This window comes from Polypterus senegalus, chromosome 15 (genome assembly GCF_016835505.1).
Source record: "Polypterus senegalus isolate Bchr_013 chromosome 15, ASM1683550v1, whole genome shotgun sequence".
Classification (NCBI taxonomy): Eukaryota; Metazoa; Chordata; class Cladistia; order Polypteriformes; family Polypteridae; genus Polypterus; species Polypterus senegalus.
The window spans coordinates 20,265,960-20,283,535 of NC_053168.1; the positions used below are offsets into that span (position 1 = coordinate 20,265,960).

Consider the following 17,576-nt stretch of genomic DNA (forward strand, 5'->3'; position numbering starts at 1 on the left):
AAGAAAAAGTTATATGTAAGGGCAGAAATCTGATCCAGATTTCTTGCTTGATAGGCAAGCATGCTAACCCTCTCAAGTGCTATAATACACTGTGTGGTTCTACTTCCCTCTTGATAGATCACACTGTAGTATTTATTTCCACTAACTTTGACCCTGACCTGCCCCTGCCATGTCAGAAGGATGACCGACTTCCATTTGGTGGTTATAAGCCATCAGCACATGAGTGTTACCAGTAATGGTAAATGGTATACATCCTGTATTGGTAAGCTTTGGGTGGCTCATACATGATCATAAGTTTTTTTATTGAGACTGAAAAGAAGATAACTAGTTTTGAACCCAAATCAATTTTATCAGTTTTTTGATAAATCAGCAATGAAACACCACAGATTTTATAGCAGGTTTCACCTGGTGCCATTGGCTTAGAGAAGGAAGACAGTATCCTGAAGATGACGACTGAAGTCATCATTAAGTTACAATATAAACTAAAGAGGAAATACAGCAAATTGTTTGTGGAAATTGTTCATGGACTGGAATACTTGCTACACAACTCAACATTTGACATGTTGAGATATTAAGTGAGAATTGTGGTTTTGGGGCCAGTATTAATAGAATAGCAGCAATGTTTACATATTAGTCATTTTCTACCCCGCTTAGTCCAGAACAGAGTCGCTGGGTGCTAGAGGCTATCCCAGCTACCATAGGGCACAAGGTAGGAACAAATTTTGGACAGGCTGGCAGTCCATCGCAGGGCAAATGAAACACAAACCCCAACCACACACTTGGGCCAAATTACTATCACCAATTCATGTAAACTGCATGTCTTTGGACTGTAGGACGAAACTGGAGCACCCAGTCACAGGGTGAACATGCAAACTCTGTGCAGTGAGGACCAGGGACATGAACAATGGTCTTTTTACTGCAAGGCATTGGTGCTACCTCTGCACCACCGTGCCGCCATGTTCACATATCCTGTGTTAAATAGAATTTACTAAGTATAGAAGTTGGGCTATGCCAAGCACGTGTGTTGTCTCCTTTTCTGTTCCTAATTTTCACAGACAGAATATTAAGGCACAGCTAAAGTTTAGGGGGGTATCCAGCCTGGAATCTGTAAGGTTGTATCTCTGCTGTTTTAGGCTGATGCGGTCCTTTTGGCCACATTAGACTGTGCTTTCTGTTGTGCACTGGAATGCATTGTGGATGGAATGAGAATTAGCATCTCCAAATCTCAAGCCATGGTACTCTCCTGAAAATGAGTGACTTGTTCTCTTCAGTTAATGGGTGAGTAGCTGCCCCAGGTGAAAGAGTTAAAATACTTTGGGCATTTTCCCTTTTGAAGGTAGTGGTGATCATAAGATTGACCTGTGAGTTAGTGCGCTAAAAGTAGTTTTGTTAACACTGTACCAGATTGTGGTGGTGAAGAGGGAGTTAGGTTCTTGGATTTACCTTTTGATATCACTCTAATCACTTCCCAGACCTTGTTACCATGGATGAGGGTAGGAATATAAACAATGAGATTGCAAGCACAAGTGACTAAATGGAGCTTCTCGTATTGAGTTTCTGGATTTACTCTCTGCGACAGGATGGGCAGCTCAGCGGTAGGAGAAAACTTTGGAGTAGGACAATTTTAGAGTCAATTGAGGTAGTTTGGGATGTTGTTAGGATGCCCCAGGTGCCTTAGGTACCTCTGTCAAGAGGTGTACTAAGTTCAGACTCACAACATAATGGGAGGATTATATCCCCGAAATTCCCCGAGTAGAAATGGAACAAGCTGCTGAGCACAGCATGGCTTAATCAGCTCATCTCAGTAAGTTGTCACCATGACACCAGTAATAGCAGAATGCAAATGAAATAAAGTGAAGGAAGACATAAATCACACATTTAATTATGTAGATGGCCACAGCAAAGCTAAGAATTAAGCAACTGATTGGAACAAGAACATTCAGCCACAAGGGCCATCCCTTAAAATTAATTTTACTCTCAGGGAGATTATCCACCAATAGAAAGTCTTCTTTTGTCATTTAGGTAATCTGCATCCTAAAGGGATTCTACCTCTTAATGTGAAAGAGATATCATTTTCTCTGAAGGTTCATGTATATACGTTGTAGTAGTATTGTCATGTGTACAGCGTACAGTGAAATTCTCACTTGCACATCTAAACAGTATGCAACATGTCACCATGATAAACTAAAATATATTACTTCATTTTGGTTCATTAAAAACACACATTAGCTCACCATATGTACTCCTTAAAAAGAACTAGGGAATTGTTTTTTTATACTATGCATCCTAGTAAATGAAACTACTGTTTCTGTATTGCGTCAGTCAAAAATAATCAATAGATAACACATTAGTGAGATGTATGCATTAAATGGCTGTTTAGTCATGGATGCTATTTTATAAATAGATTTAACTTATATTCACACATAAGAAAAAAGTATTTTATTGAGAATGAGAGGCTGCATGAGCTGTTCTATTCTTTTTTTCTGAGGTAGATGTGGGTGTTTTTTTTTAATATTCTGTTCAAGAAATCCTATTTTCAGGGAGTCAAATCCAATACAGGTAGTATGTTGCCACTTTCATCTTCCCTAATCCACTTAAGTAATATATGTATTATGCTAAATGCATTTCTACTTATATGCCCAGCTAAACATTCACTAGTTAAACTCTGAACTGTACATAACAAAAACACCACGTAACATGTACACATCAAGTAATATTCTCCAGTAAGTGAACTGAGGAACCATATTTGTAATTACAAGGCTGGAATTCAGAAACCTTTTGATTTTGAACAGCCCAAGGTAGGCTGTAATGTCTTATAATGAGAAGTCAAGCAAAATGACACCGTTTATTGGCTAACCAAAAAGATTACAATATGCAAGCTTACAAAGCAACTCAGGCCCCTTCTTCAGGCAAGAATTAAGCATAAGAAACCTAAGAACTTTTATAAACAAGAGGAGACCATTCAGTCCATCAAGCTCATCTACTTAACTAATAGTTAGGCTGTCCCAAGATCACATCCAACAACAACAACAACATTTATTTATATAGCACATTTTCATACAAACAGTAGCTCAAAGTGCTTTACATAATGAAGAATAGAAAAGAGACACAATAAGAAAACAAAATAAATCAACATTAATTAACATCGAATAAGAGTAAGGTTCAGTGGCCAGGGGGGACAGAAAAACAAAAACTCCAGACGGCTGGAGAAAAAATAAAATCTGTAGGGATTCCAGACCATGAGACCGCCCAGTCCCCTCTGGGCATTCTACCTAACATAAATGAAACAGCCCTCTTTGGATTTAGGGTTCTCACGGAAGGGCTTGATGATGATGATGGTCACGTAGACTTCTGCCTTTAAATCCATCCATCGTTGTTAGAGCATCATGAAGCTTTGAGTAGGTGGAGGTGGCGCAGGCCACCACCACAAAGAAACCGGAAAAAGAAACAGAAAAGAGAGTAGGGGGTCAGTATGGATTTTAGAGCCACCATGAGTAGTTATTATATGGAAACTGAACATACAGAGTATCAGGATTAAGTTAAATTAAATTAAATTGAAGTTATAGAAAGGCCATGTTAAAGTAATATGTTTTCAGCAGTGTTTTAAACTGCTCTACTGTATCAGCCTGGTGAATTCCTATTGGCAGGCTATTCCAGATTTTAGGTGCATAGCAGCAGAAGGCCGCCTCACCACTTCTTTTAAGTTCAGCTTTTGGAATTCTAAGGAGACCTTCATTTGAGGATCTGAGGTTACGATTTGGAATACAAGGTGTCAGACATTCCGATATATAAGATGGGGTGAGATTATTTAAGGCTTTATAAACCATAAGCAGAATTTTAAAGTCAATCCTGAATGACACAGGTAACCAGTGTAGTGACATCAAAACTGGTGTGATGTGTTCTGATTTTCTTTTCCTAGTTAGGATTCTAGCAGCTGCATTCTGCACTAGTTGCAAACGATTTATGTCTTTTTTGCGTAGTCCTGAGAGGAGTGCGTTACAGTAATCTAGTCGACTGAAAACAAACGCGTGAACTAATTTCTCAGCATCTTTCAGTGAAATAAGCGGTCTAACTTTACTTATGTTTCTTAAGTGAAAAAATGCTGTCCTAGTGATCTGATTAATATCCAAACACTTCTTAAAGGTTGTCAGTGTTTCTGGTTCAGCTCCATATCTTGGTAGTTTGTTCCAGACTTCCACATCTCTTTGTGTAAAGAAGTGCTTCCTAGGTTGTAATGTTTCCCAATATTTTTGGTTGTATTCCTTCAGTATGCTATCTCTGTAACTCACCTGATACAGAAATTGACCCAAGATTTAAAATGTTACAGCAGGAGTCAAATATTTTAACAAATGATACCCAGCAGATGGCTACGCCTCAGTATAATTCAGTATTTATCCATCCATTATCCAACCCGCTATATACTAACTTGAGGGTCATAGGGGTCTGCTGGAGCCAATTCCAGCCAACATAGGGCACAAGGCAGAAAACAAACCCCAGGCGGGGCGCCAGCCCACCGCAGGTAATACAGTATTATTATGGTTATTAATACACTTTTTCAGTGTGAACAATGGACAGAAGTCACTTTGGGAAAAAAGTGTTATTAAAGTTTATTAAGGGTGGAACAGTGAGAAGAGCTGTCTCTTAGTTTCCAGATGAAACTGTTCCTGCAATATGTACTATCTGTTTAGAGTTTGCACATTTTCCATGTTTTTTTTTTTGTTCTTTATTTCACCTTATACAGTTTCTCGTATTAGGAATTTGTTAGTTTTCGCATACACCTAGGGGTCAGAGCACAGGGTCAGCCATTGTACAGCGCCCCTGGAGCAATTGAAGGTTAAGGGCCTTGCTCAAGGGCCCAGCAGAGTAGGATCCGTTTTTGGCAGTGACAGGGATTCAAACTGGCAATCTTCGGGATACCAGTGCAGATCCTTAGCCTCAGATATTTTATCCAGGCTTGGGTTGCTGCTGGAAAAGGTGTTGGTGAGGCCAGCAGGGAGCCCTGTGCGCCGTAAAAATTGCACAGTCCTTCCGATGAGACAAAAAACTGAAGTCTTGACTCTCAAGGGTCATTAAAGGTCCCTTAGCGTCTTTTGAAAAGAGTTGGGTTTATCCCGATGTCCTGGCTAAATTGCCCATCATGGCCCCCTAATCATTCCCCTGTCTCTAATTAGCTAACAATCTTTCTCTTTACTTCACTGTGTGGTGAGTGTACTGGCACCAAATGGTTGTCATCATATCATCCAGGTGGATGCTACACATTGGTGATGGTTGAAGTGGTTTCCCTCTTTCTGTGCGAAACATTTTGAGTATTGAGAAAGGCACCATAGAAATGTAATTAATTATTTAACTAATTAATCAATTAACTACTAGCCACATTCCAGACATTTGTAGTATAGGCTAATTGGTAACTATAAATGGTCTTGGTACAAGAGACCAGAACTTTTAGTGTGCATCACAGGTAAATTATATGTGGAGTTCAGGTCGAGGTCATACTTAAGTTGTATAACATACTAATGAGGCATCACCTTAAGTATTGTGTACAGTTTTCTTTCCATATTACACAAAATACATAGCAGCGCTAGAAAAAGCCTAAAGAAGAACTAGGCTAATACCTGGACTGAGAGGTATGAGCTATGAGGAGAGACTGAAGAAGTCAAACCTTTTCAATTTAAGTAAATGGAGATTAAGTGCTGACATGATTGAATCATTTGAAATTATGAAAGGAATCAATACAGTGGATCCCAGCTATTATGTTGAAACTAGCAAAATACCTGCGCTTCGCAGCGGAGAAGTAGTGTGTTAAAGAAGCAATGAAAAAGAAAAGGAAATATTTTGAAAATAACGTAACATGATTGTCAATGTAATTGTTTTGTCACTGTTATGAGTGATGAGTGTTGCTGTCATATATATATATATATATATATATATACACAGTGGTGTGAAAAACTATTTGCCCCCTTCCTGATTTCTTATTCTTTTGCATGTTTGTCACACAAAATGTTTCTGATCATCAAACACATTTAGCCATTAGTCAAATATAACACAAGTAAACACAAAATGCAGTTTTAAATGATGGTTTTTATTATTTAGGGAGAAAAAATCCAAACCTACATGGCCCTGTGTGAAAAGTAATTGCCCCTGAACCTAATAACTGGTTGGGCCACCCTTAGCAGCAATAACTGCAATCAAGCGTTTGTGATAACTTGCAATGAGTCTTTTACAGCGCTCTGGAGGAATTTTGGCCCACTCATCTTTGCAGAATTGTTGTAATTCAGCTTTATTTGAGGGTTTTCTAGCATGAACCGCCTTTTTAAGGTCATGCCATAGCATCTCAATTGCATTCAGGTCAGGACTTTGACTAGGCCACTCCAAAGTCTTCATTTTGTTTTTCTTCAGCCATTCAGCGGTGGATTTGCTGGTGTGTTTTGGGTCATTGTCCTGTTGCAGCACCCAAGATCGCTTCAGCTTGAGTTGATGAACAGATGGCCGGACATTCTCCTTCAGGATTTTTGGTAGACAGTAGAATTCATGGTTCCATCTATCACAGCAAGCCTTCCAGGTCCTGAAGCAGCAAAACAACCCCAGACCATCACACTACCACCACCATATTTTACTGTTGGTATGATGTTCTTTTCTGAAATGCTGTGTTCCTTTTACACCAGATGTAACGGACATTTGCCTTCCAAAAGTTCAACTTTTGTCTCATCAGTCCACAAGGTATTTTCCCAAAAGTCTTGGCAATCATTGAGATGTTTCTTAGCAAAATTGAGACGAGCCCTAATGTTCTTTTTGCTTAACAGTGGTTTGCGTCTTGGAAATCTGCCATGCAGGCCGTTTTGCCCAGTCTCTTTCTTATGGTGGAGTCGTGAACACTGACCTTAATTGAGGCAAGTGAGGCCTGCAGTTCTTTAGACGTTGTCCTGGGGTCTTTGTGACCTCTCGGATGAGTCGTCTCTGCGCTCTTGGGGTAATTTTGGTCGGCCGGCCACTCCTGGGAAGGTTCACCACTGTTCCATGTTTTTGCCATTTGTGGATAATGGCTCTCACTGTGGTTCGCTGGAGTCCCAAAGCTTTAGAAATGGCTTTATAACCTTTACCAGACTGATAGATCTCAATTACTTCTGTTCTCATTTGTTCCTGAATTTCTTTGGATCTGGGCATGATGTCTAGCTTTTGAGGTGCTTTTGGTCTACTTCTCTGTGTCAGGCAGCTCCTATTTAAGTGATTTCTTGATTGAAACAGGTGTGGCAGTAATCAGGCCTGGGGGTGGCTATGGAAATTGAACTCAGGTGTGATACACCACAGTTAGGTTATTTCACAGTTAGGTTATTTTTTAACAAGGGGGCAATTACTTTTTCACACAGGGCCATGTAGGTTTGGATTTTTTTTCTCCTTAAATAATAAAAACCATCATTTAAAAACTGCATTTTGTGTTTACTTGTGTTATATTTGACTAATGGTTAAATGTGTTTGATGATCAGAAACATTTTGTGTGACAAACATGCAAAAGAATAAGAAATCAGGAAGGGGGCAAATAGTTTTTCACACCACTGTACACATATATATATATACATATATACTGTATATATACATATACATATATATACATATACATATACATACATACATATATATATATATATACATATATACATTGTGGAAGACTGCCGGCTTCCCAGGCCGGTCCGCACCCCCAGGCCGACAGGAGGAGCTCTCCCGACAGCACGATCATGCCCGAGGTCCAGCAGGGCCTTATGGACTCTGTAGTGTTTATACACAGCCCTGCTGGATACCTTGGGGACCACCAGGAGTCGCTGTGGGGGGACTTGTGGGATCTGTTGTGCCCTATGACCCGGGAGTACGTCACAGTCACGTGACGGGAAGGAATGGCGTGCTCCCGGGGTGATGTGAAAGACTGATTGCCCTGACCCGGAAGGAATAAGGAACTGTGGACTGCTGGGACAGGAACACCTCCGGGTCAGGGACTATAAAAGGACGGTGCCTCAGTCCAGACACTGAGCTGAGCTGGGAGGTAGAGGAGCAAGTGTCTGGGCGAGGAGGAGTGTTTATTGTTATAGTATTGATAGTGGTTTGAATGAGTAGTGTGGAAGGTGCTTGGTGCACTGAGGAAAAGATAAATAAAAGGTCTTCGACTTTTACCTGGTGCTTGGAGTTGTACCTGAGGGTTCAAGGGTGCACTACTGCCCCCTACTGCCACAACATATATATATATATATATATATACATATATATACATACATATCTACATACACACACACACACAAACACACAACTATCGTATATGTTCAAGTTCTATTTAAATTTTAAATAGAAGGAATTTTTATTTAGTTGACAGAATATTATTCCAGAATAAATCAACTCAAACCTTAAATAAACTATATAACTATAATATTTTGCTCTCCATAAAAATATATCCTGTCTAAATTATACAAGTTAGAAATAAAGTAAACGTTAAAAGAACAAGCATTCAAATTTCTTTACTCTTATGTAATTTTATATAAAAAATAAACTTAAATTTTAAATATCCCAAAAGATTTTGCTCTCCATAAAAATATATCCTGTCAAAATTATACAAATTCAAATATGAACATGGTGCATAACAAAACCTGGAAATATAAATAAAATGTGTTCTTTTCAGCAATAACAAATCAAATCATTCAGTTGTCTTTGCTCTTATGTCATTTTATCAGAGCTGGATGCTTGGCATCTTTTTTTGGCAACAAGTTCGTTTCTGTTTGGTGTGAAGTTCTGTGTTGTGGAGATTCTCAGGATGGATTGCAGGTGCTCATCAGTGAGGTGACTCCTGTGTGCTGTTTTGTTAGTCTTCATGACTGAGAAGAGCTTCTCACACAGATATGTGCAAACATGCACAAGTTCACGTGAGCCGCTGAATATGGTTTTATATGTCACTCGCTCGCTTCTAATTGTTTCGCTGCCTTCTTAATTATATAATGTATGTTTTCATCAGCGGTTTTTGGAGCTCTTCCTGGTTTTCTACGTACTGCGTGATTACGTGGGAGGCGTGATGATGTCACACGAAACCCCGCCCCCCCACAGCTTTCGAGCTCAACTCCATTACAGTATATGCAGAAAAATAGTTTCCAGTTATGACCATTACACGTAGAATTTCGAAATGAAACCTGCCCAACTTTTGTAAGTAAGCTGTAAGGAATGAGCCTGCCAAATTTCTACCTACACGGGAAGTTGGAGAATTAGTGATGAGTCAGTGAGTCAGTCAGTCAGTCAGTCAGTGAGGGCTTTGCCTTTTATTAGTATAGATAAATTCTGCAACAATAATGTTGGGACACAACTGGAAACTTGTTAAAGGTAGACTTTGCACAAACGTTACAAAAGTTTTCTTCACACAAAGAACTATAGACAAATGGATTAATTTCTCATATAGTGTTTAGTGGAGAATGGGATTTAAGGACTTTCAAATCTTGATGTAAGTGTATAGGGTTAGACAAGCTCGTTGGGATGAATTGCCGGTTTCCGTCGTAATCGTTCTAAAAAGTATTTCTTCTCTCTAATGCTATTGGAATAAGGACTAGCTTTCCAGCACCTTAAAAGTGGATTTTGTAGGATGACTAGGTGAATGGACAGAGGGATGATTTGTATAGGTGTAAATTTCCTACACATTGTATAATATAGCAAACATTTGTATTTATAACATTACATTATTTATTGGGGTACTGGAGCCTATTATGACAACAATGGGCACAAACCAAGTAACAGTAATTGACAGGTTGCCAATCTATCACAAGGATTACTTGCACACTCTCCCATATTGCAATCACACAAGGCCAATTCGCCTAATAGACATGCCTTTGGGGTTGTGAGAGGAGAGCTTACATATAGATTGAGATAACATGTAATCTTCACAAGGACTCAGGACTCTGGATTCAATGTGTCTTTTAGTTCATAAATAGTAATTCACTATCTTAACACAAATTCTCTTTGTGTCTCTGTATGTTAAAACTACAGTCTCTTGTACTTGCCTCTCACTGGCCATGTACAGGAAAGAGGTATAGTATATTCACACTACTACTTTAATTTTATTTTCTCTGTGCTGTTATAAATACGTATAATATCAATTTATGGACAGTACATAGTTATTAAACACAATAAACAGACTCAAATCAAATGTATGTTTTTATTATATAATAGTAATAATGATAGCAGCTCACTACTGAAAACGGTAAATGCTGGGAGGACTCGGAATTGAGCTCCACAACCTCTTGATTATGAGACAGCAGTTGTTACCTCTGCACCACCCAAGCGGACATGTCTAGTTTTTGTCGCTTGACATTTGGGTTTTGCTTTTTACACATTGACAGCAACATGTAAATTGAATCATTTATTTTTCTTTGGTTATATTCTTGAGTAAAAACGCACTTCTTTTGTTATACGTGTACCTTTTGTGAAAGTGTTTATTTGATATTTGGACTTCAGTCTTCACGCATTATACACTTCATGTCAAAATTTTGTCATTAGTACTGTTACATGAAAAACGTTTCTGTTTTAGCTATGTGTTCAACATTTCTTAAATCGCATTTCCTGTCATCCTACATTTACACAGATCGTTGTAGACACGGAACACATGTGAAATGTATGTATTCCAAATAATGATATATTACTTACCCTATACAATTCCAGGCACCTTCAGACTTCAGTTCTGAGAATTTTGTGTCTGGCTTGGCTTCATCTGCCTCGGTGGGGGATGAGTGAGGAGGATGTCTGCTGCTTGTGCTGATTGACACTTTTGTAAAACAAAGACTCTGATGAAGAGGCGCAAGGGAAGTTAAGGTGGTCTGGCATTACTAATACTTTCATAGGCTTCAGGGATTCTACAGTTTATACACATAAGAAAGTTACAGTTTATTATGAAATCTAAATTTTCTTATCTAATTGTTATAGCAAGATTCATTTAATTTCATCTAAGTGAATTTAAAGTATTATGTTATTTGCTTTTAAATACACAACAAAACATTGTTAACACTCCCAGTACAAAATGAAAATTAAAAATAGACACACTTAAGATTAGTACAAAGATGAATAATTACCTTTAACAGTACTCAAAATAATAATTCAGAATTTAGCAGCATCCCTACAAGTGACACAATTTGAAATGCTTATACACGCACCTAAAGGATTATTAGGAACACCTGTTCAATTTCTCATTAATGCAATTATCTAATCAACCAATCACATGGCAGTTGCTTCAATGCATTTAGGGGTGTCGTCCTGGTCAAGACAATCTCCTGAACTCCAAACTGAATGTCAGAATGGGAAAGAAAGGTGATTTAAGCAATTTTGAGCGTGGCATGGTTGTTGGTGCCAGACGGGACAGTCTGAGTATTTCATAATCTGTTCAGTTACTGGGATTTTCACGCACAACCATTTCTAGGGTTTACAAAGAATGGTGTGAAAAGGGAAAAACATCCAGTCTGCGGCAGTCCTGTGGGCGAAAATGCCTTGTTGATGCTAGAGGTCAGAGGAGAATGGGCCAACTGATTCAAGCTGATAGAAGAGCAACTTTGACTGAAATAACCACTCGTTACAACCGAGGTATGCAGCAAAGCATTTGTGAAGCCACAACACGCACAACCTTGAGGTGGATGGGCTACAACAGCAGAAGACCCCACCGGGTACCACTCATCTCCACTACAAATAGAAAAAAGAGGCTACAATTTGCACGAGCTCACCAAAATTGGACAGTTGAAGACTGGAAAAATGTTGCCTGGTCTGATGAGTCTCGATTTCTGTTGAGACAAATGTTAGAGTCAGAATTTGGCATAAACAGAATGAGAACATGGATCCATCATGCCTTGTTACCACTGTGCAGGCTGGTGGTGTAATGGTGTGGGGGATGTTTTCTTGGCACACTTCAGGCCCCTTAGTGTCAATTGGGCATCGTTTAAATGCCACGGGCTACCTGAGCATTGTTTCTGACCATGTCCATCACTTCATGACCACCATGTAACCATCTTCTGATGGCTACTTCTAGCAGGATAATGCACCATGTCACAAAGCTCGAATCATTTCAAATTGGTTTCTTGAAAATGACAATGAGTTCACTGTACTAAAATGGCCCCCACAGTCACCAGATCTCAACCCAATAGAGCATCTTTGGGATGTGGTGGAACGGGAGCTTCGTGCCCTGGATGTGCATCCCACAAATCTCCATCAACTGCAAGATGCATTCCTATCAATATGGGCCAACATTTCTAAAGAATGCTTTCAGCACCTTGTTGAATCAATGCCACGTAGAATTAAGGCAGTTCTGAAGGCGAAAGGGGGTCAAACACCGTATTAGTATGGTGTACCTAATAATCCTTTAGGTGAGTGTATATGCATGGGGATACTGATGTTTAAAAAAAAAAAAAAAATACTTTCTTATAAAAAAATGATTATAAAAACATACAGGAGACCAGAACAGCCAACATTAAAGTTAAGATTTCTGCACTCACCTGAATTAACAGCCTGCATCTCATAGAGCAAATCTGTAGAATACTGAATCAGCAGCAGTTCATCACATTTCTGATTGCTTGCAGTAAGCACACACAATTTGCAGCTCTTCTAGGGAAACAAGCTAAAACTGTCTACATCAGGATGTTTATGCAAGCTTGTGAATGGCAGGGAGACAGATGCTACCAGTGACGAAAGCATCATGTTCACTGAAGAGACAGTTTGACTATAATAATGGCCTATCTGTAAATAAATAAAACTAAGCACAAATGTACTGTGCATTAACCATCTGTCTTAACAGAAGCAGCCACTGATATATTCACATTCATTATCGGCAACATGTATTCATAATAAGCATTCCAAGAAAGAGAGGTTATATTTCAACATTGCAGAAAACATATTTTTATTGTAAGAAAAAGTTATTTACATTAATCCCAAATACTGCACAAATTCCCAAAAGTTGGAAACCAGATAAAAGTGGCCTTAAAGAAACAATACAAAGTTGCAATGACAGCTTGATTAATAAGTCCCAGTGGGCAGTTGTCAACTGCTTTTGTCCTTTTATTTTCACATTTGTTTTTATATTACTCATACTCAGTTTTGTCATTTTTTTCTTAATGACTGCATTCTAAATGTTTGTTGCACAATGTTATAAGTTATCCAACCTAAAACATCAAATCTACAATGTATCTTATTGAATGGATACTTTAAAAGTCAACCCCAGAAAGACATCTGCTTTTATAAAATATTGTATATAAATACCGTCTACTCCACTAAATAAATTTAAAGTCCATTTCATATTACATATTTTGCAAGACTGGCCTAGCAAACTGTGCCTTACTGAAATTGAAGGCTCCTTGCAAAAGTTTGTCAAATACGTTTTCTTTCTATGGTAATAACTCAAAACAGTAAAATTATAATACAAAAAATATATACATAAGTTCAGTATTGCATAAAGAAGAAGAATTTTCTGATGTTAGAAGATACAGTATAAGGCTACAATTAGGTCTCAAGTTCATAGGTGGGTATACAAAAATACAGTCTTACAATTACTTTGGGACAATTTGGAAGCACAGATTTAGCAGACACACACACACTTATAATGGGGAAGCTTAGAGATAACAATTAACCTGACGTGTCTTACTAATAAGGGAGGAAAACCCCAGACTGAAATCAAATTTGGGGTTAAAACAGTGGAGCTGGACTACCTTTCTAATCTAAAATGAGTGTCCTGGATTAGTCAAAGAAATATATATATATATATATATATATATATATATATATATATATATAGAGGTCACAATTGACTATTCTTTTATATCTTTAGGTTAGTGGTTCTCAAACTCAGTCCTGGGGACCCACTGTGGCTGCAGGTTTTTGTTTCAAAAAAGCTAAGTTTGATAAATATTTATTAAAATGTACTAAACAGTTATATGGGGATAATATAGTTTTGTTTTTTTTTTAAATATATTTTCATTCTGTTTTTCCAGCTGTTCTGGTTATTTAATCCATTATTTACTAATTAGTGGGTCTGACACAAACCTAAATGCAGTCTTTCATCATTCAGTGTTGTTTGCCCAGGTGTCTGCTCTGCTTGTTTTTAATTGTCACTATTAGAATACAATGAAGGGAGAAAACTACACAGAAAAGGGCAACATAATAGGAAAACAACAAAAGGTAGTTAAGCATTTAAAGCTATAGCAAAAACAGATATATTTGTAAATGTCTGATAAATGTAAAAATTGTGCTGTTCTCTGCAGAGTAAGGGAAGAGCAAAAAAAGACCAACTAATTAAGTGAGGTCAATTTTTATCATTGATTGTGAATCTGGTTGGAACAAAAAACTGCAGTCACATGGGGCTCCCAGGACTGAGTTTGGGATCCACTGCTCTAGAAAGAAGTAGTAAAGCCTTGTAAACAAATGAGTCACCAATGGAAGCTTATTTAGTCCTCAGCTAATAACAATTTGCGCAAAGTTAAAATATAACTTTTAATCTGTGTCAAGGAATATTACACTGGGTACTTCAAAGGCCATCTTACTGTAGGTTATTGTGGACTCAGTCCATTCTTTCTGATGTATTTAAGCATTTTGAGAACTATCATAAAAAAACTGTTCTAACAACAAAGGCACACAATTGATATACAAGCTACAATATATTTGGGAAAAGTACACACTTAAAAAATATGTATTATTAATAATACTCATTTGTTTCACTGTATTTAAATTCACAAAAAAAGGAAACACAAACATGTGCTTGGAAGGCACATTTGATCAAGGAATGTACAGTATGCCAAGAACAACTTTTCTGCTAGAGGCTGAAAGTGTTACCAGAAATATTTTGAAAACAGCAACTATGATGGACACCCCACTTTGAATTTTACTTGGAGAACACAAACGCACTCATTGTACTATACCTTGATTAGGCAAGTAAGAGGATATGAAAGACAGATACGAATGGCATGGTTGAAAATGACTTGGGTCGGGGCATTTCAACCATAAAGGTTTAGTGGTACAATAAAGACGAGTAATATGACAGAAATAGGGGAACTAAAAAGTTAATTTCTGGTTCAAACCATCAACAAATGAAAACATGACTGAATTATTTTGGACTGGCACTACAAAAATGACAGTGTTATATATTCACACTACATCTGGATCATTCAGAGTCATAAAGCTATAGAGGCTTTGCTAGCAGCAAGCACATTTGTGTGAATTATTGCATTAAATTTAATTTCACTAAAATTACTTTTAACTGAAGGAAGAAACTGAAGTTGAGAGCCATTTTTATGACACATCTGTCAGTAATTCATGATTGTACATATTTAATATAAAAAAGGGTTTGCAAGATGTAAAGAAAAGCTTTAAAAAATAAGCTTTATGTATTAACACAAACTGTCAGTACAAAAATGGTTAATTCCAAAACATAATCAAACTTAAACCTATTTTCACTTTTATTCGTGTTCACCACCTTAACTTTACTAGGTGAGCAAAATCCTATGGTATCTTCCATGGAATCACTCAGTCTCTCTTTCAGTCTCTCTTTATATATATATATATATATGTTCTTGCAGCACGTATAAATTCAGATATTTGACAAGTCATCCAGTTAAGGATAAAAAATAGAATTGCTTAAATTAAACTGACAATTCTATGTCAACAGACCTTACTGTGTTCACATCACCCTTGCTGTCTGTAGATATTTTTGGAGATAATTATGATGTATGATTACTGCACTCCTCCACGACATGGTAGACAACAATCATAAAGTCAATGAACTCTGTGCTTCCAGTCATTACTCCAGTGGCCCAATGAGACATCAGTAACCTTTCTGGTTTGTCAGCCATTTTTATCATTACATTACTGATTGCTCCTTGCACGCAGCAGATTTTCCAGTCCTGTTTTGCTAATTGTTCCATAAGCTTGTGAATAGCTGCCCAGCTTGGCTCTGGGGTCTCCTGAAGCACCAACATTTGATAAGGACTGAAACATCTTCTTGCTGAACTTTGAGACAGGGCGAGCCTCTCTGGTTTGTGAGTGGGACCTTTGATTCTTTAAGACATCAAAATACAAAAGAATTAACATTTGTAAAATATCAACTTCCAAAAACAAACCCTTTTTATCTTTTGAAATGTTTAAAAGTCACTCTAAATTTTAAAAACGTGTTTTAAACAGTGTTGTTATTGGCACACTGCATACTGAAAGATACTTGCTATCTTTTTTTAATATTTTGTATATACTCATTTTCTTCTTTGGACTGTTAGAATATTCTGTATTGTTTAAAGTACATTTAACAATTATTAATATGTATAACCTCCTGTAACATGTGTAATTTAACCACTTGTAAGTTTCTCTTGGGATCAAAAACACATGCATCTTCTCTATTTATGCATCAAATAGCACTTTCAATTATGATGTATCTACAGCATTATATAGCCAATTTCATGCCTACCGATCTGTCTCCCTTATAAAATGTCCTTCCTTCATCTACCTATCAGTTCATTCTCCTCCCCAACTGTTATTGATACAGTGCTTTGACAGCATGGTCTCTACCTCTGACATGTTTTAAAACACTTGAGTAAATCAGTTACTGTATGAAAACAGTGCAGTGAGGAACATCAAACAATGGAAAAAACAATATGCAGAACGAATAGCCAATTGGCACATAGCTGGACACTACCTGAAGAATGTAGCATATACTTTCTTTTATGCTGATCTTCAGGACTTTCCCCATAGTCACCACTGGCAGATCCCTATACAGGATGTTTTTTTTGCTCTTATGTGAATTAAGGTTATTTTTGTGAGAGATTTGACACTTTATAACTCAAGGTTCTACCTAATAGTGTATACCAGAAACGATGCTGTAGAATACTTTCATTTTCTTAACTTAACATTTAATTGGAGGCATCCAGGGTGCACATACTCTTTTGTTTTACTTTACTTGCAATCATAACATGCTAGATTCTTCTTGAGGTCATCTTTTATATATATTCTAATTGCTTAGCAGATTTAATCTTTTGTTTGTCAATAGGCAGATGATTAATTATTTTTAAGTGTTATGCATGTCTTACAGTCAGAACAGAAAATCAGTTCCAATTCACGCAGAATTAGTCGTAGTTATGTAGAATTTATAACACGAGTGGGCAGATTCAGTCCTAGAGGGCCGCAGTGGTTGCAGGTTTTTGTTCCAAACCAGTTGCTTAACTGAAAACCAATCCTTGTCAATTATTTAATTTTATGGCTTGCTAGTGCTTTAACTCTGCCATGTCATGTCATTCTCATGTCCTAGATTTTTTTTCCTTTCTAAGGATATCGTCCAAATGATATGAAGTCTAAAACAGTCGAATTATTATCAGTGCTTCACTTTTTTCTCTTCACTTTCCTTCCAAGTATTTAATTAAACCCCATCATGCATGGTAAATACACACAGATGTAAATGGAAACAAGCTAAATGGATAAATGCTGGTTTCTTTTGTCATTTGCATCTTATTGCTAATAAGGAGCAATTAAAAATCAAGACTACAGCTGTTTAAGACTAAAATAAGCAATAAGGGTTCAAAATCTTAACGAGCGAGACAACTAAAGTGAAG

General features: G+C 37.4%; 1 protein-coding gene across 2 annotated transcripts in view; it reads right to left on the reverse strand.

Moving 5' to 3' along the window:
- Positions 1–15,525: 15,525 nt before the first annotated feature.
- mapk15 (mitogen-activated protein kinase 15) overlaps positions 15,526–17,576 on the reverse strand; it is a 65,383-nt gene continuing 63,332 nt past the window's right edge. For both annotated transcript variants that reach the window (XM_039737177.1, XM_039737176.1), the window contains exon 14: positions 15,526–16,038. In XM_039737177.1, the coding sequence (XP_039593111.1) occupies positions 15,847–16,038 (192 nt within the window). In that variant the 3' untranslated portion in view covers positions 15,526–15,846. The remainder of the gene's footprint in view (positions 16,039–17,576) is intronic.